The following is a 27608-nucleotide window of genomic DNA, read 5'->3' on the forward strand; positions in this document are numbered from 1 at the left end:
CATCCAAATGCAATTTTGCTGCAACGCTGTGTAGTCAGTGACTAAGGTTGCACAGACATGGTTCTTTTTGTTGTTTTGTCACATCCGTACATTTCCTGCCAAAACAAAGATCAAATCCTGTCAGAGTAAATAGGAAATCCCTTCTTTTTAGCACAATATGCTGGGTAATAATCTGACAAGAATACTTACAGACACATAGGAGCAGATTTACAGAACTGTCTACAGAACTGTATACGTGCCAGAATGCGTGCGTGTTAACTCCGTATGGACTGGCCCTTAGAAGTAAAGACTGTTCTGTGACTGGCATGGTCAACAAATAGCTTTTATTTTAACAACTTAGATAGATAATTAGATAGATGAAAAGAACACAAAAGAAAATGTGGAAAAATAGCTTTACTTCTATAAAAGAAATCTTTCACAGACTCCTGTCCCATAAATGGTGATCATCAGTTTGATTTAGTAAGAGGGAGAAGAGAGGTAGTAATAAATGTAGTGCAGATACGTTGCAGAAAAACAGCTTTCTTTGTTGCAGATTTTGCTGCATTTTTTGAGCTAAAACCAGGAGTGGATTGAGCAGAAGGGAGACATATAAGAGCTTTCTTTATATTTTCTATTCCTTTTGTAGCCATTCTTGGCTTTGGCTCAAAAAATACAAAGTAAGGGCTAGTTCACACGTGGGCAAAGGGGAGGTTTTTGACAGCGGAATTCGCTTCAAAAACCTCTCCTTTAACATGGTGGTCTATGTAGACCACTAGCTTTTTTTTTCCTCCTAGCGTTTTCCGCCTGAAGAAGCGACATGACCTTTCTTCAGGCGGAAAACGCCTGAAGAATTGCATAGAAGTGAATGGGAGGCGAAAACCGCGCAGTAAAAAACCGCGCGGTTTTTTGCACAGAAAACCGCGCGGTTTTTTGCAAAAAACCGCGCGGTTTTCGCCTGCAGTTTCTATAGCACATATAGGAAAAAAAAACCCTAGCGAAAACCGCTAGCGAAAACCGCGTCAAAAACCACGTGGAATGCAAAAAACAGCGTCAAAAAAACTCCCCGAGGTTTTTTACCTCGCACAAATAAGCTAGGCGGTTTTCACGTGTGAACTGACCCTAAAATCTGCAACAATAAAAAAGCTGGGTTTCCACAACCTGGGGCCCTCCAGTGGTACAAAAATTAGTAGTAAAGGACCATGAATGTGTTCAAAAGAAAGGGCAATGCTCAACTCTCTGCGCCTGTTCTGTTACTTTCTGGGTACTTTTCCTGGTCCTTAACACACAGGAAATGCCAGCTTACTCAGTCACTGGCTGAGATGGCTCATTGCTGCGGCACATAAAAGGCCTAGCAGGCATTCCTATATGTACTGATGGGACCAGGAAGTAGAGACCAGCAGTGACACCGTAAGAAATAAATCAGGAGCGGCAGGGTATCATGAGATGAATATATATATATTTTTCCTATTCTCAGCCCCTTGCCGAGGATTTATTACCACTGTACATCTGTTAAGATTACTTGTGAAATATACTGGCTTTGATCATATTTTATTTCACATTAGAATAATGTATTATTTTGTAATGGGTAGGGGGTTGTTAGATGAACATCTTCGTAGTATACTTTATTCACCTATTTTACTTCTTTTCAGTAGAAATGAGGCTCTAAAGTTCTCCTTAGGCTGAGTTCACATGGAGTTTTTTGGTCAGGATTTTGGTCAGGAAAAACCACTTAGTAAAATTCGTGTGGCATTTTTTGGCAGGTTTTTTGAATGTGGCCATGCATTATCTTCTTAAAAACGCCACGCGGTTTTCCGCATCAAATTCTGTGTCCAAAAACAATGAACAACAATTACAAGTGGATTACATAGGACTGTATGGTGAAGCGTATTTTGGAGGAGGATTTTGAGGCAGATTCCACCTCAAAATCCTGACCAAAAAACTCAGTGTGAACTCAGCCTTAGGAACACTACAAGCATTATCAGAGAGATTCCATCATGTATTTGTTGCCCATAAAAACCAAAAGAAGTTTTCATTTAGACAGGTTATAGTGCACCTGTCTTTTCCATCATAACCTGGCCCCATCATGTGCAGTCATGGGGCAGAGAGCAGATTCAGCCTAGTCACTTTCCACTAGTTAACCACAGCCACCTTGGGCGTCAATCCACCCAGGATGCGTGGTCAGTAGAGATGACGAGTACTATTCGAAACGACCGTTTCGAATAGCACGCACCCTGAAGAATGAATGTAAGGCTGCGTACATTCATTCCTATGGGTGCATACTATTCGAAACGGGAGTTTCGAATAGTACTCGCTCATCTCTAGTGGCTAGCAAGTGGATATTGTGTCTAGGATGAAGCTGCTCCTGTCCAGGTTAATTTGTATGTAAATTGTTATACTTCAAAAACATAAATGCAATTTATTTCAACAGAAAGATTACTGCCCCATAACAATCTGCTCCATAATAGTGTATTGCCAGTAAGTTCACATGTAGCAATTGCCAAAGGTGAGGAGGTGTAGCTGTACCTTCAGGTTTATATCACCTCATACAGTGGGTCTGATGTAATACGAAATTGGAGATTCTCAGCTTTATGCTATGCACATGATTTCAGTTCTAGGATAAAAAAAATAAAATAAAAAGAGATCACAGAGTCAGGCAGGAATGTGATTTTTATGCACATCATGAGATGACTATCTTAGCTTTTATATGACACCAGACACTGCTGTACTAGGTGTATAAAACAGTAGCTAAAGCTATCTAAAGAAATTACCCTATTTCTACACATTTAATAACCCATTTAATCCAGTTTTTAGATTGTTGTAAACATGGCACACATTCATTTCTTGCGCCAAAGATGTGCTTACTTCTTTCAGTGCCCTGCTTGTTGCTTTTTACAAAAGAGGGTGGAGCAAAAGGGAGACGAACAAGGACCTCGGCCTGACAAAATTACTACAAATCAGGTCAAAAAAGTGTGTACGTGAAAACCTACGCCAGTAACGACTAGTGCAGATTTCAATTCTGGCACACCAGAGACTCTTATTAATACAGGAGTAGTTACTGCCAGTGGGTGAATGGATTAAAATTGGAGTACAAAAATTCCCCCCACTGTGTGTACATGACTGATTCACACTGGAAACATTGCTAGGTAGAACTTTAGAGCCTTTTCAAAAGGAAACCAAATAGGTTAAGAAAGTCTACTACAAAAATGTTCACCAAACACTACCTTACAAAATAGAAAAAAGTGAAACAATGGGTACACTTTAATGAATATTTTTTTGTTGAGTTCACTGACAGGTAAAGTTGCCTCCAGAAGTCTATAACCAGTTAGCTCTTCTTTTTTGTTGTATCTTCTGTTCTTGAAGAGGACGTGTGAAGCAATACCAATCCACACAGTGTAATTGAAATTCCGACCCACCAAAGCATGGCTCGAGATTCTCCAAACAGAACTTTGCCAAGGACAGCCTGTCAAAAATATTTTAGAGAAACATATCATATTCAATTCATAGGGCCAGATAGAACCCAAATATGGACAACCTCAATATTATTAAATCCCCAAGCTGTAGAGCATAACACAGTCAATTTATTTACCTAATAGTTCTATGCATCTTCCTACACCATTGTACATAAAGTACTGGCAAGTCAGAGCATGTATGTTTATGGGGAAAAATGTTTGGCTACCAGTTAAGGTGGTCATACACTCACCGGCCACTTTATTAGGTACACCATGCTAGTAACGGGTTGGACCCCCTTTTGCCTTCAGAACTGCCTCAATTCTTCGTGGCATAGATTCAACAAGGTGCTGGAAGCATTCCTCAGAGATTTTGGTCCATATTGACATGATGGCATCACACAGTTGCCGCAGATTTGTCGGCTGCACATCCATGATGCGAATCTCCCGTTCCACCACATCCCAAAGATGCTCTATTGGATTGAGATCTGGTGACTGTGGAGGCCATTGGAGTACAGTGAACTCATTGTCATGTTCAAGAAACCAGTCTGAGATGATTCCAGCTTTATGACATGGCGCATTATCCTGCTGAAAGTAGCCATCAGATGTTGGGTACATTGTGGTCATAAAGGGATGGACATGGTCAGCAACAATACTCAGGTAGGCTTTGGTGTTGCAACGATGCTCAATTGGTACCAAGGGGCCCAAAGAGTGCCAAGAAAATATTCCCCACACCATGACACCACCAGCCTGAACCGTTGATACAAGGCAGGATGGATCCATGTTTTCATGTTGTTGACGCCAAATTCTGACCCTACCATCCAAATGTCGCAGCAGAAATCGAGACTCATCAGACCAGGCAACGTTTTTCCAATCTTCAATTGTCCAATTTCGATGAGCTTGTGCAAATTGTAGCCTCAGTTTCCTGTTCTTAGCTGAAAGGAGTGGCACCCGGTGTGGTCTTCTGCTGCTGTAGCCCATCTGCCTCAAAGTTCGACGTACTGTGCGTTCAGAGATGCTCTTCTGGCTACCTTGGTTGTAACGGGTGGCTATTTGAGTCACTGTTGCCTTTCTATCAGCTCGAACCAGTCTGGCCATTCTCCTCTGACCTCTGGCATCAACAACGCATTTCCGCCCACAGAACTGCCGCTCACTGGATGTTTTTTCTTTTTCGGACCATTCTCTGTAAACCCTAGAGATGGTTGTGCGTGAAAATCCCAGTAGATCAGCAGTTTCTGAAATACTCAGACCAGCCCTTCTGGCACCCACAACCATGCCACGTTCAAAGGCACTCAAATCACCTTTCTTCCCCATACTGATGCTGGGTTTGAACTGCAGGAGATTGTCTTGACCATGTCTACATGCTTAAATGCACTGAGTTGCCGCCATGTGATTGGCTGATTAGAAATTAAGTGTTAACGAGCAGTTGGACAGGTGTACCTAATAAAGTGGCCGGTGAGTGTACATGTTAGTATAGACATGATCAAAGTGGACTTTAACCAAATACTCATTCATTAGCTAAAACCTAATGAATGATTATTTTGGCCCATTGAAGTTACCCTAGTTTGACAACACTAAGGGTCCGTTCACATGGAGGAAAATAGTGAGGAATTTGGTGTGGAATTTCAGCGCTGAAAAAAAAAGCCTCCCATTGACTTCGGTGGGTTCCTTTTTCTGCATTTATTTAATGTTTTACCTACAAAATCCTTTTTTTCCCCAATGAAGTTTTGACAGTCTTAATTTAATCTGCACCTTCTGAATACCCCCTTTGGTTGTATCACATAATGACAGCTCACCGGGCAAACATTTGTTTAATGGCTGAACCTACTTCTATCTAATGCAGACCTGGGCAAAGCCCGGCCCCCGGGCCATATCCGGCCCTCTGACTGATTCAGACCGGCCCGCACAGCTTGACTAGGGAGGCGTGTCTAGGGGGCGTGTCTTAGTGCCAGCAGGACGGTACAAGAAGATGGAGACACGTGGTGTGTGTCATAAGGTACTGAGAGATGTAAGGTGAGATGCAGGGGGGAGTGTGTGTGTGTGTGTGTGTGTCTATATGTGTGTGTGTCTATATGTGTCTGTCTGTATGTGTGTGTGTGTGTGTGTGTGTGTGTGTGTGTGTGTGTGTCTCAGTAACCTAGGGGCAGCGATGGAAGGGGAATGTTATACTAGGGAAGAGGAGATGGCAGATGGAGGAGGGACATAAAACTGGGGGAGAGATGGAGGGAGGACATGAAATGGGGCAAATAAAGGGGGATATGAAACTGAGGGAGAAATGGAGGGGGACATGAAACTGGGGGTAGATGAAGAGGACACTTAAACTGGGGGGACATTAAACTGGGAACAACTGGAAGGGACATTAAACCGTGGAGGAATCTGTAGGGGGACCTGTCTGCCTCTAGTTGCCCCCAGTTTAATATCACCCTCCAGCTACCCCTACGGTTCAATATCTGCTTCCAGCTTCCCGATTTTAATGTCCCCCTCTAGTTGCCCCCAGTTTCATGTCCCGCTCCAGCTGTCAATTTATTGCCCCCCTCCAACTACCCCCACTGTTTAATGTCTCCCTCCAGCTGTCCCAGCTTCATGTCCCCTCTAGTTTCCACCAGTTTAAACTGGGGCACCGGGAGAGGGACTTAATACTGTGGGGCAGTTGGAAGGGAACATTATAATGTGGGGACATATAATATACGGGTGACTGTAGGAGGATTATACTGTGTGGGGGCACATGGGAAGATGATTGGGAATGGGCGGAGTCAACATAGAAGTGGGTGGAGCTAAATTTGCCATGGCGCGGCCCTCTAGCATAGTTTCAATTTCTTATGCGGCCCCATGGGAAAATTAATTGCCCACCCTGATCTAATGTGTATGTTCTCCTTTATAATATCTGTACGGCTTAGTGTATAAAGTTTTTATGGCATACCAAATTTGACTGTTAAACTAAAAGAAGCTTTAGCAGGATTCTTTTATATTGTTTAATACTCACTGAAGACACAAAATTTGAAGCTGTGGTTGTTACAGTGGCGGCAGCTGATGATGAAGAATATCTTAAAGCTTTAGCAAAGAATGTCCACATGGCGGCATTACACAGGAACACCAGGCCAGCACAGCCCAGGCGGAGGATGAGGTGGACCTACAACCAGTACAGACAGGTGTTATAACTCATCGCAAGGTTTGCAGAATGGTGAAACATTAAGAAAATAAGGATTGAAAACTAAAATGGCGTTCATATTGTTCCGTTTAACAGTAGAGATGAGCGAGTAATATTCGAAAGTCCAGTTTCGAATAGCACGCACCCATAGGAATGAATGGACGTAGCCGGCAAGCAGGGGGTTAAGCGGCTGGCCGCCGGCAAAGTCTGCGTGCCCGCCGCTTCCATTCATTTCTATGGGTGCGTGCTATTCGAAACTGGACTTTCGAATAGTACTCGCTCATCTCTATTCAACAGTAGTCAACATAGGTGATACCTAAATAATTCATCCTTGGAAAATAAGCTTGAATTTCCCAGCCTATAACATTCCTGAAGAAGAAATGAACGTTTTAGGTCTCTCACACAGCACTTTTTTGAAAAATGTCACATTTTACATGGTGTTTTGCTTCGTAAAATTTGCTGTGGTATGGTACATGAAAGTCTGTGAATTTTTTGAGTTATTGATGACCTACTTTGAAGATGGGTTATCAATATCATAATCGGTGGTGGTCTGACACTAGTACCCTCACTGATCACCTGTTTGCAGAAACAGCAGTGTTTAGATGAGCACTGTGGACCGCACATAACACTGTACAATGTATAGGTTCTGGGGATAATATCACTCTGTAAGGAGAGAGCACCTTTACAGGCATATGGAGACTTACAAAGCCATTTTCACTCCACTGGGGGATTATGGGAAATATGCAATTTGTACAATGTTCTTCGTATCTGATCTGTGAGAGTCCCGACCCACTGCTCTGATATTGATGACCTAGTCCACCAATATGGAAGTCCCAGAAAAACCTTTGATGCAGAGACCACAAGTTGTGGTTTGGGTTGCAGATTTTGCGGTGTTGTTTTTGGAGCCAAAGCCAGAAGAGAAATATAAAGTCTTAATTTTTATTTCCCATCCTTTCTGGAGCCGCTCTTTGTTTTTGCTTAAAATAACACAGCAAAATCTGCAGCTTTTTAAAAAAAAACAAAAAAACCCACAACAGCTTTTCCGTAATATGTGGCCTCAACCTTAAACTGTATGTCCCATTTTATTTATTGATTTATTTTCTATTGTGTTGCTGGTTGCTTGGTGATCATTGTTGTAATATACTTAACCCTTTATGCTCTATTGCTTTGTGCAGCCTATAAGAGAGGCAGTGCTATTTTACAATGAACTGCAGTGCATTGTTTCAAGATCCCTAGCGGGTCTAAAAATGACAGTTATAAAAAGTAAAAAAAAAACCAAACAAACACATATTAAAGTAAATTTTAAAAAAACACATACACATTAGCTATCCCTTTTTTCAAAAAACTCCCAGTCTTCAAACTTCTAAAAATATTTTTCCCTTACAGGGAACATCATAGTGGGAATAAAAAAAAAAAATAAAAAATAAAATGAGCAGAACTGTTGTTTTTTTCACCTCTCATAAAAATTTGAATAAAATGCAATCAAAGCAATAGACATTACCCAGAATGGTATAAACAAACAGTACATCTGGTGCCACAAAAAATAGCCATGTACACAGAAATATAAAAAAGTTATGGGTGTCAGAATATGGTGACTACTTTATATACTTGTATATATAATTTTTAAGGGGTTAAAATGTAAAAAAACCCAAAAACCTATATAAAATTTGGTATTCCTGGAACTGTACCGACCTACAGAATTCAGACATGTCATTTTGACTGCAAAAGTGAACTCTGTAAAACTGAAGATGATAAAATTCCAGAACCAAATTAAATTTTTATCTCCTAAGATTGTGAACTTTGAGCACTATGCGCTCAAAAGATGATAAAATTCCAGCACCAAATGAAACTTTTATATATAACTTTTGTATATTTCGTTCCGGATTATGCTTCATACATGATTATATTATAATTTTCTCGTGTTTTATACCATGAATCCAATAGCGCAGCACACATTCAAAGTATTGCTAGTTTTTTCAGAAATTCATTCATTTCGCCTTCCATAAACATCTACCACATGACCTAACATGTGAAGCAATTCTACTTCCTGTTTATTAGAGATGAGCGAGTAGTACTCGATCGAGTAGGTATTCGATCGAATACTACGGTGTTCGAAATACTCGTACTCGATCAAGTACTACTAGCTGTTCGAAGTTAAGATTCGATGCAGAACCAGCGTTGATTGGCAGAATGCTATACATTACCAATCAACGCTGGTTCTTCTCCTACCTTTAGAAGTCTTCTCCTTGCAGCTTCCCCGCGGCGTCTTCTGGCTTTGCATTTACTCTGCCAGGCATCGGGCCTGGGCAGAGACGACTGCAAATGTCCGCTTGTAGTGCGGACATGTGCAGTCGGCTCTGCCCAGGCCCGATGCCTAGCAGAGTGAATTCAAGGCCGGAAGAGGATGCGGGGACGCTGCGCAGGGAGAAGACTTCTCGGAGGATCCAGCCCGACCCTCACTCATGGACTTGGTAAGTAGAATTTGATCGAATGTTGCCTACCCCTGAAACGAGCATTTCCCCCCATAGACTATAATGGGGTTCGAAACCCGTTCGAAAAGTCGCACAGTGTGCGGCTGTTCGAATCGGATTTCGAACCCCGAACATTTTAGTGTTCGCTCATCTCTACTGTTTATCACAGGAAGTGCTTTCTCTTTAGTTTACACCTGAAGGGATCTAAATGACGCGTACACCAGAAGATAGGGTAAGTGTAATATTATGGAATCTGTTTATGTGAGAACATAGAAATTTGTGGCGCTCTTATTGATATGCAATTCTTGGTTCATTGATTCATGTTCCTTCTTAGTATTTTCGGATTGGTCAGGTTTTATACTCTTTTTAATATGTATATTTGTGTTCTTTCATGTTTTGGTCTTATGATGTGGTATATACACACATGGATATGTATTTTTATTTTTAAATGTAGATTGTGAGCCCCACATAGAGCTCACAATGTACATTTTTCCCTATCAGTACGTCTTTGGAATATGGGATGGAAATCCATGCAAACACGGGAAGCACATACAAACTCCTTGCAGATGGTTTTTTGCCCTTGGCGGGATTTGAACACCAGGACTCCAGTGCTGCAAGGCTAACTACTGAGCCACCGTGTGGCCCCCTCCATGGATATGTATTTGATCATGGTTATTTATGATGTTTTTGTAATGGTTGTTGCTTTTCTTAATACGATATCATATGATAAAAATGGATATAGGGTTTGGTTTTAACTGGTGTGTACTGGAAACTGATCCTTATGAACATTGAAGATTAGATTTTATGAAAAAGGACTTTACATTTGGCGCTGAAATTTTATCATCTTTTGAATTCTTCCGGATTGTGTCTCTGGGTCCGAGGTTTTTGTTCCCAATAACCATTACACTATGGTTTCATTATAACATTGACCTCTTTGGGTGATTTTTCTTTTATTTAGCTGTAACTATGAAGCCGTAAGCAAGTCACGCAAATGCAGTTTTTCCCCCTATTCCACCCCATTCTGATTTTTTTTTTCCCTCCAGCTTCCCAGTACATCGTACAGAATATTAAATGGTACAAAGTACAATTTATCCCGCAAAAATGAAGCACTCATACGGGTCTGTCAACGGAAAAATAATGTAAAAGTTTTTGGAAGGCAGGAGTCAAAAATTAAAATTGAAAAATGGCTGTGTGGTGAAGGAAGGGTTAATGAACCTAACTTTCTATTATTGGAAAACAGGTGCTAAAATTCTCCCTAGCAACCTTCTAATCGACTTGTTACCAGGGAAAAATTCACATTTATGAGCATATAAAAGTAGATAGGTTCATTTATGTTCTTATGTAGATAAGATCATTTTTATGCCTCCCCCTTCTACCTGTATTTGTAGTGCTAGCTTTCTATGCGACTCTATTGTCACCTGTATTGTACATGCTATTTATCAGATGTAATTAGTATATACATATTTATTCACTATGTACCATCCATATACTTTGGTATTATCAGCATTGGCCTTACCGGTCTCATTTCCCCATTATTACATACATGTTTTCTATGTGATTTTAAAAATCATTAATCAATTTGTTTATTTTATTATAAGCGTGAGATTTTTTTTTGCAATCTTTAGTCTCTACGTCCCATACATGGTGATACAGTTGCTGTAGTTACAATATTGCTAGTGGAAACTTTACAGCAGGTTTTCTATCAACCTCTTCTTGCTGAAGACATTTTTTTTTTTTTTTTTTGAGACTCCCTGTCTTCCAATCGCCATAACTTTTTTTTTTATTTTTCCATTCAGAGAGCCATATGAGGGCTTTATTATTCTGTACAATGTACTGGGGTGGATTTAGAGAAAAGTGCCTTTGTGTGACCTTCTTATGAGCTTAATAGTTATGGCATTAGTTGTGCAGCCAAAATGACATGTCGCCTGTGTTCTATATTTTAATATGATTCTGGGGATACCAAATTTATATAGTTTTATTTATATTTAAACCCCTTATAAAAAAAAAATCCAAAACCTTCGCCGTATTCTGACACTCATAACTTTGACGTGTACGGGGATGCAGAATTTCAATAGGTCCGTACAAAAGGACCATATTTTTTCCAGATAAGCATCGAGCCATAGTATCAAGCACCAAAAATCAAGGCAGGTCCCAACTCCATTCCATTGTGACCACACTAAACACTGTAGGACAAGGACAAGCATATAACATATAATACAGGACTGCTGTCTGCAGCAGCTCCATACAGTGGTGAATGAAGAGAAGGAATCTGCGGCCATCCATAAGCCCTAATGCACCTGCTCCTATAGTGAGCGCCATATGTACCCAGAATTCAATTATAGAGGAAAGACATTCCTAGAGGAGTCAGTACATATAATAAGAGGGCGCATTTCAATTAACTTTATTTACAAGAACAAGCCTAGAACGTTTCCTCGGTATACACATTTTAGTATGAAAGCCTCGATGAATGGGGGTCTCTCAGCATTCACAAAGGATAGCACTGGGAGACTCCACGTCAGCTCAGCAGCCACTCACCCAGTCACAGACATCCGCCCGCTCCCCTACTGCAACTTCACAAAGGTTCCGCGTGTAATCCGCACCCAGGGCTAATTTAGCGGAGGAGGCGGACAGCGCCCCCAAGAGCCCGGCCGCCGCGCTACAACCCCAACTAGACCACATTGGAGTATGAAGTAAAACCTGCTTCCTGTTTTACCACGTGATCAAGTGACGGCACCGTACGCGTGCAGTGGATAAGGTATCGGCCATGTTAGGTAAGGGCAGCAGCCCACTTGTCACTGAGCATGAGTATGTGAGCTCATGGACATCACATGGTAGTAGATGGCTGTGACAGCCTCGTGTTGTGTCGGTCATTCCTTTATTATATTAGAAACAGATTTAATAGATGACTAAGGCTGAAACCCCACATTGCAGAAATGCAACTTTTTTTGTTGCAGATTTTGTTGCGTTTTTTGAACCAAAGCCAGGAGTGGATTGAGCAGAAGGGATAAGTGTAAGAACTTCCTGTATATCTTCCATTCCTTTTGTAGCCACTAATGACTTTGGTTTAAAAACACGCAACAAAATCTGCAACAAAAAAAGCTGCATTTCCGCAATGTGGGGCCTCAGCCTAAGGGTCACTTTTCAGTCCCCTCCACTATTCAAAAGCAGAAAGTTTAGCTTTTCAGTTCACCCATAAGAGAGAGAAACTGATATAGCAGTGGTGGTCACAATACCCCTGTTTATAGCCTGTGCCCACAGTATGCCAGCCTCAGCACCCTTAAAGAGGACCTTTCACCACTTTTGGGCACAGGCAGTTCTACATACTGCCAGAAAGCTGACAGTGCGCTGAATTCAGCGCACTGTCGGCTTTCCCGATCTGTGCCCGGTGTGAAGAGCTTACGGCCCGGTACCGTAGCTCTTCTATGGTCAGAAGGGCGTTTCTGACCATTAGCCAGGAACGTCCTTCTGCCTCGCGGCGCCTATCGCGCTGTGCTGTGGAGCGGGGAGGAACTCCCCCCTCCCTCTGCTCACACAGCTTGTCCGTAGACGAGCATTATCAGGAGCGGGAGGGGGCGTTCCTCCCGGCTCCACAGCACAGCGCGATTGGCGCCGCGAGGCAGAAGGACGTTCCTGGCTAATGGTCAGAAACGCCCTTCTGACTGTAAAGCGCTACGGTACCGGGACCGATAGCGCTTTACACCGGGCACAGATCAGGAAAGCCGACAGTGCGCTGAATTCAGCGCACTGTCAGCTTTCTGGCAGTATATAACACTGCCTGTGCCCAGATATGGTGAAAGGTCCTCTTTAAGTACCAACTAAAGCCCTCATACTAGCTTTGGTGTCAATGGGTAGAACATATCTGTTTTGCCCCTACAATTGCCCATTGCAGTGCCCTCATACCAGCTCCAGTAGTTTCCTACCTTCTATTCTGTGATGTTCTGATCACCAGTACTTGAAATTGGACTTCTCTCCTCCTGGGCTGGTGCAGAGCTGAGGGGGAGTGCGGAGTACCTGGTAGTGGTAGTAGTCTTTCTTGCAGGGCAGGTATTAATAGAGGGGATTGGAGTGTCCATTATGCTGGCACAGGAATGAGACTTATGGTTGCAGATAAACAGGACACGTAACTTTACTTGAACCAAAGCTGTAATGCCACCATCACCTTCCAGCAATGTGAGTGTAGGATGAGCTGGCAGATAGTAACTCCAAAACAGCCTGCAACTTATGTCTTCTTCCCCATCATCTAACATTCATCCACTTAAAGAGGACCTTTCACCATATCTGGGCACATGCAGTGTTATATACTGCCGGAAAGCTGACAGTGCGCTGAGTTCAGCACACTGTCGGCTTTCCCGATCTGTGCCCGGTGTGAAGAGCTTACGGTCCGGTACCGTAGCTCTTCTATGGTCAGAAGAGCGTTTCTGACCATTAGCCAGAGACGTCCTTCTGCCTCGCGGCGCCTATCACGCTGTGCTGTGGAGCCGGGAGGAACGCCCCCTCCCTCTCCTGATAATACTCGTCTATAGACGAGCACTACGAGCAGAGGGAGGGGGCGTTCCTCCCCGCTCCACAGCACAGCGTGATAGGCGCCGCGAGGCAGAAGGACGTCTCTGGCTAACTGTCAGAAACGCCCTTCTGACCATAGAAGAGCTACGGTACCGGACCGTAAGCTCTTCACACCGGGCACAGATCGGGAAAGCCGACAGTGCGCTGAATTCAGCGCACTGTCAGCTTTCCGGCAGTATATAACACTGCATGTGCCCAGATATGGTGAAAGGTCCTCTTTAAATAGCAATTACATGTAGAGCCCATAGACTATAATGGGTTCCATCTGGTTTCTGTTGAAAAAGTCCTTGCAGGACTTTTCTCTCCAGCAATTTTAAGTGGAATGTGAAACACAATCTCATATGGAGACTCAAATACTCGTGTGAAACTAATATAAGTCCCATTTAGAATTTACCAGGTGCTCTGCCCATACTATGACTTGGGCACGGTTAATGCTCTGAGGCATTTGTACTAGGAAAATATACATTTATCAACATAAACATTTTGCAGTGTCCAGTTGGATGATGCAACACTATGGCAGAAGTGGCACATATCAATGAGACAAGCCATGTAAAATAAGTAATGAATCTGTGAATAGAGGGAGGGTCTGTCAGTATTATTTACTAGGTAATAATTAGTCTGTCTATTGGAGTTGAAAATCACACAGGATCTGTTACAGAATATACTCCAGTGGCCCCCACATAGTATATCATGCTCCTTTACTTACCTGCACTCCTACGAAGAGCAGCTGGGTGGCCTCCTGTCACCACAGGCAGGCGCTAATGAATGATGTAATTGCGCCTGCGTCAGGGAAGAGGTACAAGCTTCTGTCAGACCCTGTGGACCCGCAGCCTCTGCTGACAACTTTCAGATGTATGTTCATTTGCACATAAGATGCACTGGATCGCTTGCTGGGGAATCTGGAACCGCTTTCCCATTAGAGAGTGATCCAAAAGTCTGGCTGGTGTGATGGCGTGCAACCACAGGAGTATCAGAGTGTAAACTCTGGTACATATAGTATAGGTTCACCACCACGGCACGGAGTACTGCACCAACATCCAGTCGCGGCTAGCCATTTTTTGTACCGGATTCTGAGACGTCAAAATCCAGTCCATAAAACCCCGTGTAAACTTACCCTAAACAGCATAGGTAACGCTAGACTGCTACAAGAGAGGTTTTACAAAACAAAACTGGAGCTTGATCTCAAGTGTAAGTCAATGTGTAACTATGAAACATATACAGAGGCTCATTTCTAACTGCTGCACAAGCGCCACATAAGTCAGTTTAAATTTTTGCACAAAAACTGTGCTAGGTTCTGCTCCCAAATTCCTCTTTCCTTTGTTGTGTTTTTTGGGGTCATTGGTGCAGTCTGCAAATTACAGCAGGCTCTGGGTATGGGGTTTCTTTAATAGGAATAGTAAAGACCACAAAGACACCTTGAGTTAGTAGATGCCCAGGGAATGGGTGAGGTCTCAAGTAAATAATATACTAAGACTCACTGTACACAACAAACAATATTTTTTATGCTCAAGTAAATAAGGTATTATATTCCAAGAAGCTGGCAATAATGCAATGTTTTCTCACACTACAAAGACATTTTGTTAGATTGAAATGTTGCATTGGTGTCTGATACACCCAGATTATAGGAATAGAATACCACATATTTATGAGCAAACATATCCTTTATATCTCCTTATGTATGCAGTAAATTGGAGTATATTAATGGATCAAAAAAAAGCTACAAAATAAACGTTTAAAACAAACAAAAATATGAATTTCATGCTGTTTCTGTAGTCTAAAAACTAACACAAATAAAATAGATTGTGAGGTAAAAGTAATGCCTTGTTCACATCTTCGTTCGGTATTCTGTTTGGGGTGTCCGCATGGGGACCCTCCAAACGCACTGGCAAGCGGTGTGCAGTGAAAGCACACAAAGCCAATATAGCCTATAATGGGGTCCGAGTGGTTTCCGCGCGAGTCCTGTGGACATGAAAGTAGATCATGAAGTACTTTTCTGTCCGCTTGTTCCATGCGGACACCGCACGGAAAGCACATGGACGCCATTATAGTCTATGGGATTTGTGTGCTTTTACGGCACACCTCTTGTCAATGCATTTGGTATTTCATTCCTCCCGAACGGATTACCAAATGCAGATGTGAACGAGGCATAAACATTTAGTTACATAAAGACTATGGACCCCCTGAAGATTTTTTTCATTTAAATGCATGCATTTTAAGGTGGTATGAAGGTGGTGCACACCATTGCAATACCTCTGCCCTGACTGCACTTGGGAGCCTAGCAAGAGCACATTGTTAGTAAAGTTGTGTATCATATATATCCTCATGTTGCAGATCCTACCATGGTCAGTGTTCTGGTAGTTTCTGGACGCTGTAATACAAGATTCCTTAGATGTTTGGTGCTAGCCCATGGTGTGAACCATGTCAGGCATTACCCCAGCTACCCAGGGTTGGCGATGGCTCAGTATTTAAAACACTTTTTGTGATAAGCCTGTTTTAGCGCTTTGATGATCTATTTATTTATTTTCATTGTCATATACCAAGGCCTAGAACGTTTATTATTTTCCAGTCAATGAAACTCTATTAGGGGATGGTTTTGCGGGACAAGTGGTAGTGTTTAATAGTGCTATTTTGGGCTTTAGAAGACCCCCGAGCACTGGAATCGCTACTGAGCTTACAGCTGCCACGTGGCCCATAACCCAGTAACCACAAGGTAACATTCATTACACAAGGGTGAATAACCTTCTTTGATCTCTTTTCTGATTTCCAGGGGCATAACTATAGGGGATACAACAGTAGTAGTCTATAACAGTTCCTGGGGGGGGGCCACAAAGATCCCTCTGCCACATAAATATACCACCTCTTATAATTGGGATAATGTAGGAATGGGGCCGTTACAAATGTTGCACTGGGGCCCAGAAGCTTCAAGTTACGCCTCCGACAGTCTCTCCGGCACATAAAATATGCAGCTCCAATCCGCAGTGATGAATTTCAGCCTGTTAGGAGAAGCTGACCAACCTTGGCTTTTCACTTCTTAAAAACATTACTCACCTGAATGTGCTCATACCAGAAACTCATACTGCTCATACTGTTTGCACAATGTCTCACCATACCAAAAACTAACATATGGTTTTATTCCTGGACATGATGTGTTTTTTTTTCCTCTTCAAGGAAGTGTTAAGAGGAAATCCAGTTTGTGGAACAAATACCAACCATAGATTGATGACGCAAATGACGAAAGATAGAAGTCCAACTTTATTTTGTGTACATGAGTATACTGGTAGATGTAGAAATAATTAAGAATTAAAGTCAAAAGAGAAACGTGATAGCACTTATAGAACAAAAGATAAGGAACAAAAACCTGATTTCTGTCCATATCTTCTCAGTGTGCAGTCTGAGGCAATCTCGGACTACACATTGAAATGTACTAGTCTGATTCAGGAAAATGGATCTGAATAGAACACAATAGAAATACATTTTTTCACAAAAGACAGAGTGTGTATGGGACCCATTAAAAATCAAGGGGTCCATAGACAGTCCAAGTCTAGGCTATCTCTTGGAGTGCACAAATGCCATACTAAGACAACACTTTTTTTTTTTTTTTTTAAATTAACCCAACAGGATACATTACAATTTAACAAAAGGGGCATAAATTGTTAAAAAAAATCTCCAGAACATTACTCATCTCCTAGATCCCCACCACTGCTGTTCTCAAGCTTACTGGGTCCCGGCCAGGCCAGTATTGTATTTCTTGGTGCTGTCTAGATGGACAAAATGCCTGGGAATCACTCATTGAAGCAGACCATCCATACTGCCATTGACTGGCTAAGTGGGCATTTCTTGTGTTTTAAGAAAGGACCCGAGCGGCAGAATGGCTGTGACAGGGAAACAGTGAGACGAGTAAGTTTTATATGGTTTTAACCAATTCTGTCCCTATGCTAAAACTTGTTTCTCTTCTACGAATTACAGAAAAAAAGGAGAAAAAAACAAAACACAGACAAGACAGACTCAGACATACATTACATGTATATTCTACAGAGAAAAAGACAATACATATTTACATTTTCACATTATATCCAATAGAAATGCCATTTTTAATCTTAGGGGGGAAAACTACATTGTAATAGAATTGTACAAAATGTGCAGTAGGAAAATAAGGCAAATATGTTATAATGTTATAAGATTTTTCTAAAGGTTATACAAACTTTTCAATAATATACCTCTGTACAATGTAAAGGGTACCTCCCATTTTATGGTCCTCTCTCAATAGCTGAAGAATTTATCTGTCTTTCATAAGATTTGGTTTGCGACAAAATACGGAGACATGATCCTCTGCTCCCCCATGTAAACCCTAAATAACCACCAATCTATAGTAAGGATTCTGATCCTTGGAGAGCTATATCAGCACCTCAGTGGGAGCCATACCAAGCCGAATTTGGATCAAACTTCCAGAATTCACAATTTATGCTTTTGTAAGAACACAAATTAAGGTAGTTTGCCACCAGAACCCAAGCATATCAACCCAGTCCACAGATTGATTCAGATGACCATGAACTATCCATTTTCCCCTTGAGAACGGATGCCTCCATTGCCAAAATATTGTTATTTTGTCAATTCGCAAATGAGCTTTTTTGGCACAATAGGGGCATTGCCTCTCTGGAGCAACAGCAATATCCTAATTGCTTCAAAGAGATCATTTACACATTGACAAAAACAGCAATATCTCTGTCACGGAGGCTCCAATTCACACAAGGAAAATAGTGTTTGATTCAGGTGCCCCAACCCTATCTATCTTGGTTGATATACTGTGTTCTGGTGGCAGACGTCCTTTAGAGGTTCTATAGCAATATATATATATATATATATATATATATATATATATATATATATATAGTACAAGGTATGCCTTAAAGCACCATACAAAATACAGAACTAATGTCACTTCCAAAGTAGCTATACTGGGCTTGATAAGAATGTGCTTGTGATTTACTGACACTATTAGAAAAATCAGACAGAAATATACATCATACTGGACTATGTAATTATATCTGTTTTTATAGAACTAGATTTCAATTAACTCTACACATTTCACCTAAAATTGCATTTTAATTGTTAGTGGATGTGCTTATCAGACATGCCATGCAAGCCTGGTGTACAGCTACCTAGGGTCACTATAAATGGGAAATGTATAGTATACAGATCCACTTAGCTTAAAGTAAGCCCTACCTCCCTAGGAAAGCCAGAGAAGGGACATTTCTCAGCTGAAATCTCATCTCATAATGATCAGTAATGGAGATCAGTACTATATAGTTTAGAGATGGTTTTGGCCTCTCTGATTAACATTCTTTGTTTAAAAATGTATAGTAGATTTAGAAGAATTCTATATGTCAGCTATAGGTGAACTGTACAAACATTGTGATACGTTACGGCTTGTCAAAAGCAGAGCTGGACAATTTAATGCATTACTGTAGGACCCGACTGGTTAGTATGTAGAAAGCGTCTCTGTCCACCTTTAAGAAATATCTTCTTTCATAAACAATATGAGCTGTTTGCGCTGAGTAAAACATTTTCTGCTCGCAATCGGTTAACTTCCTAAATAGAAAAGAAATAGATAAAATAAATATAAAATATATACACAGAAAAAGATCATAGACTGTAAAGGCTAAACAATGGTAGTTTTCCTGTAGGACAATGCAAGTTGGTAAGAAATGCTTGTACACAAAGTATCTGCTGTGGTACAGGCTTGGATGACAAAATGGCTGCGATAGTGTATAGTCTGTACTTTAGGAGAATTCAGAAAAGTTGCAGGACACCAAAGGAGCAGAGAATTCAGCAGAATGTAACAGCCTCTTTGTTCAAGCAATCGGTGAGGACCTCATCACCAGGACCACAACTATAAAAACTCAACATTTCTATGACAAAAATAAAACTGTTTAATATGGTATTGGACAACATCAATCTATCTAAATATGAAGCATGTTGCTTGACTACAGTGGTCTCGTTGACATCACCAGTATATCTCAGTGGCAGTGACTGGTAGCCCAGCACAGGCATGGAAGAACTAATGCAGAAATTGTGCACCTGAGGAAGCGCTTGTAGAGATCGAAATGCGTTGTGAAGTACATTTTGGTTCAATAAAGGTCATCCATTTTATCCATCATTTTGTCATGTGTAGACCAGAGAGCGCAGATTTCCATTTCCAGGTATCTCTTTCGGAACCCATTAACACTAGGTTTGTACTAGTGTTCAAGTCTCCGTAGGCGACTTCATCCCAGATTCTGCTTAAAGTCGGTGCAGAGAAAAGTCCTGCATGTTGGACTTCTCTCTGCACTGGTTGCAGTATAAACGGCAGAAACCAGGTTTCCAACGTGTAACAGCTTTCTTTTAAGCGGACAGAGTTTCTGTCTTTTAGGTCCCCATGCGGACACCAAGGATGGAAACCCAAACACTAGTGTGAACCTAGCGAAACAATCCTCGTCCATATCCTAGAAATTTTTTCTTCCATGTTTAAATTGATAGTTATGGATTTTTATTCTGCTGTTTATCAATTCTTTTTGTCGATTTTCACCACAGATTTCACCCTTTGGAGTGTATAGGATGAAATCTGCAACAATATTTTCACACTTTGTTGATGCACCTTAAGGGGAAGGCAATGCACTCTTTCTGCAAACTTTTGGCACGAACAGCTGAGTATTACATTTCCACATCCTGATCTGGACTTGCTATTTTGCACATTTTAGACAGTGACTATTATCTCATACCTCCACAAGTTTGTTGTTCTCCTTCTTAAGCTTCACTAGATACTGGATTTTCTGTTGTGGATTCTGGTGTCCAAGCAGCTTCCCATTTTCTTCTACCAGACATGCAATCTGCTTCCTTAACATTTCTGACTCCTGTTTAAAAGAAATTCTCTTAAGAGTCCTATAATGTAGGTTTATAACATTATACATAAATTCATACGGTTTTAGAGTCAGAAAAAAATAGCAGAATGCCATAAAATATCCACAGAGATACACTCCTAGTAAAATACGGTTTCAGCAATACTACATATTTCTCAATACCTTTAAAGGGGCTCTATCAGCAAAATCATGCTGATTGAATAGCCTTTAAAAAGGCTATTCAGGCACCATAAATGTTATATTAAACTACCCCCCTAGTTTTAAAATAAAACCCTAAAAAAGAATGTGATCTACTTACGGATCGTGCACGCTGGGCTGGGCATTCAGGGTGCGCAGTCTTCTCCATCCACGCCTCTTCTTCCTCCGATGTCCTCCGGTCCAGTCTTCCTCCGGCGCTCGCAAACTGACACTGATAAAAAAAAAAAAAATGGCCTGGGCGCCTGCGCAGTAGCTGTAGTAGAAGCCGCATGCTACTGCGCAGGCGCCCAGGCCATTTTTTTTTATATCAGTGTCAGTTCGCGAGCGCCGGAGGAGGATGGGACCCGAGGACATCGGAGGAAGAGGAGGCGTGGATGAAAAAGACGACACACCCTGAATGCCCGCCCGGCGTGCACGATCCGTAAGTAGATCACATTCTTTTTTAGGGTTTTATTTTAAAACGGGGGGTGGGGTAGTTTAATATAACATTTACGGTGCCTGAATAGCCTTTTTAAAGGCTATGCACACATATGTGGGGCTCTAGCAGCATGATTTTGCTGATAGAGCCCCTTTAAAGAAACATCTGAATATAGTGAACTAGATGAATTCTAAAAAAAACCCTGTACATTGTTCCCATTAGGTTGTGGGCATAAATGTCCTTTGAGATGCCCTTTGTAGCCACTTGTATCCTGTAACAAACATTTGCTTAATCCGAGTGTGGGAGAGACTTTCCTGAAGGATCTTTTCCCTTACAACTACATGGTTTATTGGACAATCTGGTCCGACTAATGCTGGATTAAAGAAATTCTCCTTTATATGTGATTTACACAAAATATTCTTGCCAATTACCTGCAACTTTTTCTCGGTCTCTTCATTTTTTGCCTCTAATAACGAACGAATTTCTTCTTTCTCCTGGAAGGCTTTGAACTCTAAAGCTCGTGTCCGTTCTATTTCTCTGTTCAGTTCTGTAATTGACTGTTCTTTATTTTTGAGCAGGATCCTTAGCTCTTCAAACCTATGGAAATATACACGAAAAAAAACCAAAACATTAGAAAAAATAAGCTCTAGTCACATGAACGATGTTCGTGGCCATTTGACAGCTGTCATAGGGCTGCGCTAAAACTTACAAGAATGGGGCTATTCACATGGCCTATTTTTGCATTCATATTTTTGCATATCCAGCCAAGTGTAGAGTTAAAGGGGTTGGCCACTTTCAGTTTACAAATTCATATTAATCTTTAGGCAAACAGAGATCTGTATTTCCAATATATGGGTCACATGGCAGAATCTGACAATGATAAAATAAGTGTCCTGTTCAATCTTGCCATGGATTCAGTTGCTTATTCAGCCATAGAGTCCATGGCTCTAATTCAGCATTCTGCTTCAGGGAACAGAAAATGAAGAGGAATCTGAGGCGGATGTCCACCTTAAATTCCTCTTTATTACCCAAAGTATGGACTACCCATAGAGGTACTATACTATTTGTGTCTATTAGGCTACACCCACATGAACGTGTGGATCTACAGTTCTCTGCGAAAATGTCTAAGATGAACAGAGCTCAAGAGTTTATTATTCATTTCTGAAAAAATAGTTTCGTAACTAGAGATACGCTTTAATAGCTGTTTAGTATGTACTTGTTTCTTCGCTGACAAAACAAATTTATTATTCATTTAAATTTATTATTCATTTCTGAAAAAATAGTTTCGTAACTAGAGATACGCTTTAATAGCTGTTTAGTATGTACTTGTTTCTTCGCTGACAAAACAAAAAATAAAAGCTATACAGTTTCTGCTTCTGCAGAAAAAACCTTTGACTTACTCTTTCTCCATCTTTAGAAGTTGCTCCAGTGTTTTGCCCTATATAAAATAAAAGGAAAAGGGTAGAATTCAAAATGTTTCTAAATGCGCACATACAGGCACAAACTTTGTCACGTTCAGTTATATTACTCATGTGCATGCGCAGTGGCAGAGCAGCGATGCAAACCTACTGTATGTGTAGGTGAGAAAATAACTTTCAATAACATACACTTTTTGAGATTATTCATTAACACAGTCACACTTCTATCACATTGTTATATTTAGGAAAGGTTATTTTTGAGAATTATTACATTAAGGATATCACTGGACATTTCTTATTTGTCACACACCGTGTCAGACTGGGACTTGGGCCCACGAGAAACTTTTGAACTAGGACACTCTGGACTCTGTGAGTAACCAGATGCTGCAAGATGGATTGGTGACTGAGAAGATGGGGCCCAGGGAGGAAGGCTACTACCTGACTCTGCACACAGATGTCATCTCAGCTATCAAGTTCTATCCTTAAAAGGGGTTTTCTGGTTTTATGTTCAGAATGCTAATCGATTATATAAATGAACAGTTGTACATCTTTCTAATACACATCAGGAGATGTTTATTAAACCTGTTAAGCCTCTGGCCCAACAGCGTCAGATATTCCATTCTTATGAAGTTCATAGTAGAATCAGCTTTATAAACCAAGAAGATAGTACAAATACCTTTTCCATCCGTTCAGAAACTTCTTTTTCAATCTCCTTCTTTAGTTCTAGCATGTCAGACTTTTTATCTTCATTGCTAGGGAGGTGAGCAGAAAAGTGTTAGAAATTTATGAAGACTTGATCAGTATAGCAGGCAAGACATTTCCTGCATTTATGCCTGACGTTATCTACATAAATCAACAACAGTCGTAAAAATATAAGCTCACTATCTAGCACAAACAATCTAGCAAGCCACCAATCTGTAGATTATTACAGAGCGGGTAATTAAATAATTAAGGCTGACTATAGAAAAAGATCACAAGGTCCTGCTAGTCTGCCCCTATATTATTATTTCCATTTTATCTAGGGATAGATATGAGTTTCATCTCAGGAATGCTTAAGAAAAAAACAAACAAAAAAAAGCACTATTATTCTTTGTCCATTTTAACAGACACACGTTCCCAACAGAAACCAAATAATCCATTTTTAAAGATATGTAAATCGGATTTACAGCCATTAAAAACTGATCAGTGGGTTGGGTCAAAAAAGAAAGACTAATGAAATTAATCAATTTTTTCATGGCACATTAAAAACGGATGACACTCAGCCATCAAAAACAGAACAATGAAGTAGAAGCAAAATTGCAATCAACGATGGACGTTCATGGCCATTTTTTTGTAGACTTTAGATCTATCAAAAATGGCAATATGTGAATAAGGCTTTAAAGGGTCAGACACTGACATATATAGGGTGGGTACCATCCAATAGAGGGTACTAGAAGCATAGCTAGCATGGCCTTGTTACGTCTACTTTGAACTCTCCATTAGAAGAAAAATTGTCCCCCAGCTCCCCAACAAAGGCGATAAGGAACGCCCCATCTGACAGTAGAAGGCTATGTTGGAGTACTGTCAGGGGGCATTTCTCACAGCGAAGACTCTGGGTTGTGAAAAATACCCTTCTGACAGTAGGGAGATATTTGTGCCGAAATTAACTGCACCGATATCTCCAACACCGGGGCACATACTGGGAAAGCAGACAGAGCGACAAATTCAGCTTCACTGACGGCTTTTCTAGCAGTATATAACACTACACATTCATGAGGACATGAAAAGCCCACTTTAATAAAGAAGTACATTTACATACAAGTGAGGAATCATACTCTACTGCCTCTCTATTCAATCAGATCCTTGTAGCTGAGGTTGGAGACTGGGGTTCAAAAACCTATCCAATGGATAGAGGATGTAGAGGGATTTTACAAGTTTAAAAAAAAAAGAAAAAAAAAAGTTATACACAAAGTACTTACCAAATAGTTTCTCCTGTTTTACTGTTCTCCAGTTGAAACTTTAAATCCTTGCATTGTCCTTGCAAGTTCTGGATTTCAAGGCGCAGATTTTCGGTTTCACATAACTGGGTCTGTATCGAGAATGATTATTATAGTAAGAAAGTAATCCTACTAATATTATAAATGTGAAAGTTTGTGTGTTTGGATGTTTGTGAGTTTGGATGTTTGTTCCTCAATCACGCTAAAACGCCTGGACGGATTTGCGTGCAATTTTCCACAAACATAGTTTTCCCTCAGGATTGAGTTGCAGGCTACTTTTGGTGCCACTAAACAACATGGCTTCCTAGTAGGAGACTCACAAAAGCAGGACTCCTAGCCCCAGCTATAGACTCACACACACTGCCTGGCATTTCCTGCCTCAACCTGCCTGCACACTCCTTACTGTCTCCTCAGGAGTAGCCCTCACTCTACTCACTCACATTTACATATAGCTTTCCACTATACATACACAATACAACACATCACATTGTAATTACATGTATCTCCTATCACTGCTGTATACAGTACCTGATACATATATACTCCTGTACACAGACTGTATATACTATATAATTACATGTATCTCCTATCACTGCTATATACAGTACCTGATACATATATACTCCTGTACACAGACTGTATATACTATATAATTACATGTATCTCCTATCACTGCTGTATACAGTACCTGATACATATATACTCCTGTACACAGACTGTATATACTATATAATTACATGTATCTCCTATCACTGCTGTATACAGTACCTGATACATATATACTCCTGTACACAGGCTGTATATACTATATAATTACATGCATCTCCTATCACTGCTATATACAGTACCTGATACATATACTCCTGTACACAGACTGTATATACTATATAATTACATGTATCTCCTATCACTGCTATATACAGTGCCTGATACATATATACTCCTGTACACAGGCTGTATATACTATATAATTACATGTATCTCCTATCACTGCTATATACAGTACCTGATACATATATACTCCTGTACACAGGCTGTATATACTATATAATTACATGTATCTCCTATCACTGCTATATACAGTACCTGATACATATATACTCCTGTACACAGGCTGTATATACTATATAATTACATGTGTCTCCTATCACTGCTATATACAGTACCTGATACCTATATACCCCTGTACACAGACTGTATATACTATATAATTACATGTATCTCCTATCACTGCTATATACAGTGCCTGATACATATATACTCCTGTACACAGGCTGTACATACTATATATTACATGTATTACCTATCACTGCTATATACAGTACCTGATACATATACTCCTGTACACAGACTGTATATACTATATAATTACATGTATCTCCTATCACTGCTATATACAGTGCCTGATACATATATACTCCTGTACACAGGCTGTATATACTATATAATTACATGTATCTCCTATCACTGCTATATACAGTACCTGATACATATATACTCCTGTACACAGGCTGTATATACTATATAATTACATGTATTACCTATCACTGCTATATACAGTACCTGATACATATATACTCCTGTACACAGTCTGTATATACTATATATTACATGTATCTCCTATCACTGCTATATACAGTACTGATACATATATACTCCTGTACACAGGCTGTATATACTATATATTACATGTATCTCCTATCACTGCTATATACAGTACCTGATACATATATACTCCTGTACACAGGCTGTATATACTATATATTACATGTATCTCCTAGCACTGCTATATACAGTACCTGATACATATATACTCCTGTACACAGGCTGTATATACTATATATTACATGTATCTCCTATCACTGCTATATACAGTACCTGATACATATATACTCCTGTACACAGGCTGTATATACTATATATTACATGTATCTCCTATCACTGCTATATACAGTACCTGATACATATATACTCCTGTACACAGGCTGTATATACTATATATTACATGTATCTCCTATCACTGCTATATACAGTACCTGATACATATATACTCCTGTACACAGGCTGTATAACACATCACATTGTCTGTATTACTACATACACAATATAACACATTTGCTAGCCCACCAAACTTTTTAAAGCACTTTTACAGTTTCACACGTCTGTGTCCGCCCAATTCTGAAATCACCGCAGACGAAGTCGCGGGTAAAAGCTAGTAAAACATAAGTCAGAGAGTAGGTCTGATTGAATGAATAACTGAAAAATAGTCTAATGTTAACCGACATGATTTGTTCACGTCTGTTATTTTGGTTTGGTTATTACAAGGTTATTTGTGAGGTTCCATCCGCAGTTTAGTTTGGACCGAACAAAAACTGCTATTATACTCCTCAGACCCCAGAGTATAATAAGTGGAGGCCTGGGGAGGTAAGTAAACATAAAATATAGTGTTACTCACCTGTCCAGGGTGTCCAGCAGTCTTCTGACTGACATCAGGAAATGTTGAGGCCTGTGATTGGGACTCAGGGGTCAGGTGGGCCACAGGCATTGCAACACTCCCCAATGTGAGGCAGAAGGCCTGAAGAGAAGAGGGAGCCTCACCAGAGCTCAGGAGAAGTAAGTTTGAGTCATATAAAATGCCGAATTAATTCCGATTTTCATTTAGAGCATAATGCCTTGGCCCTATAAGAGAGTATGACTTGCCTTAAGTCTGATTATTTCTTCATTTCTGGTCATTCGCTCCTCATTTAGCTCAGATACAAGTTGTTCCAAGATTGCATTTTTATTTGAAAGATGTGCCAGTTCAGACTCAGATTGGTTTCCCACTGGAGTCTTAGGAGTCTAGGAAGCAAAAAAGACATGATAGGAAGACTTACCAATGTATGGCAAGCAAAAAATTTGTAACATCGTTTTGTTTCATTGTCCGTGGTGTCATTTTACTTTTGTTTCTTTTTTCTGTTTACAGTATGATAAAAATAATTTTAAGGGAGTCTGTACCTGCAGATAGAATAGGTTACGGTCACCTTAAACTTGTGAACCGATGCCTCCGTTGCAGATATTTTGCAGTTTTTATCAATATATACATAAGCTCTTTGTAG

At 40.5% G+C, this 27608-nt stretch overlaps 2 protein-coding genes across 2 annotated transcripts in view; both read right to left on the reverse strand.

Annotated features, from left to right (window-relative positions):
- Positions 1-1039: 1039 nt before the first annotated feature.
- On the reverse strand, positions 1040-11745 carry TMEM42 (transmembrane protein 42). Its single transcript, XM_075272232.1, has 3 exons — positions 11580-11745; positions 6409-6555; positions 1040-3439 (listed from the first exon to the last, which is right to left on the reverse strand). The coding sequence occupies exons 1-3, from the start codon at positions 11721-11723 to the stop codon at positions 3302-3304; spliced, it is 429 nt and encodes a 142-aa protein (XP_075128333.1). The 5' UTR covers positions 11724-11745; the 3' UTR covers positions 1040-3301.
- Positions 11746-19074: 7329 nt separating this feature from the next.
- KIF15 (kinesin family member 15) overlaps positions 19075-27608 on the reverse strand; it is a 44777-nt gene continuing 36243 nt past the window's right edge. Inside the window, exons 29-35 of the mRNA XM_075271266.1 lie at positions 27214-27351; positions 24496-24605; positions 23214-23289; positions 22520-22557; positions 21551-21716; positions 20366-20497; positions 19075-19196 (exon numbers count right to left, since the gene is read on the reverse strand). Of these exons, the coding sequence (XP_075127367.1) occupies positions 19134-19196; positions 20366-20497; positions 21551-21716; positions 22520-22557; positions 23214-23289; positions 24496-24605; positions 27214-27351 (723 nt within the window). The 3' untranslated portion in view covers positions 19075-19133. The remainder of the gene's footprint in view (positions 19197-20365; positions 20498-21550; positions 21717-22519; positions 22558-23213; positions 23290-24495; positions 24606-27213; positions 27352-27608) is intronic.

Source organism: Leptodactylus fuscus, chromosome 4 (assembly GCF_031893055.1).
Source record: "Leptodactylus fuscus isolate aLepFus1 chromosome 4, aLepFus1.hap2, whole genome shotgun sequence".
NCBI classification, from domain to species: domain Eukaryota; kingdom Metazoa; phylum Chordata; class Amphibia; order Anura; family Leptodactylidae; genus Leptodactylus; species Leptodactylus fuscus.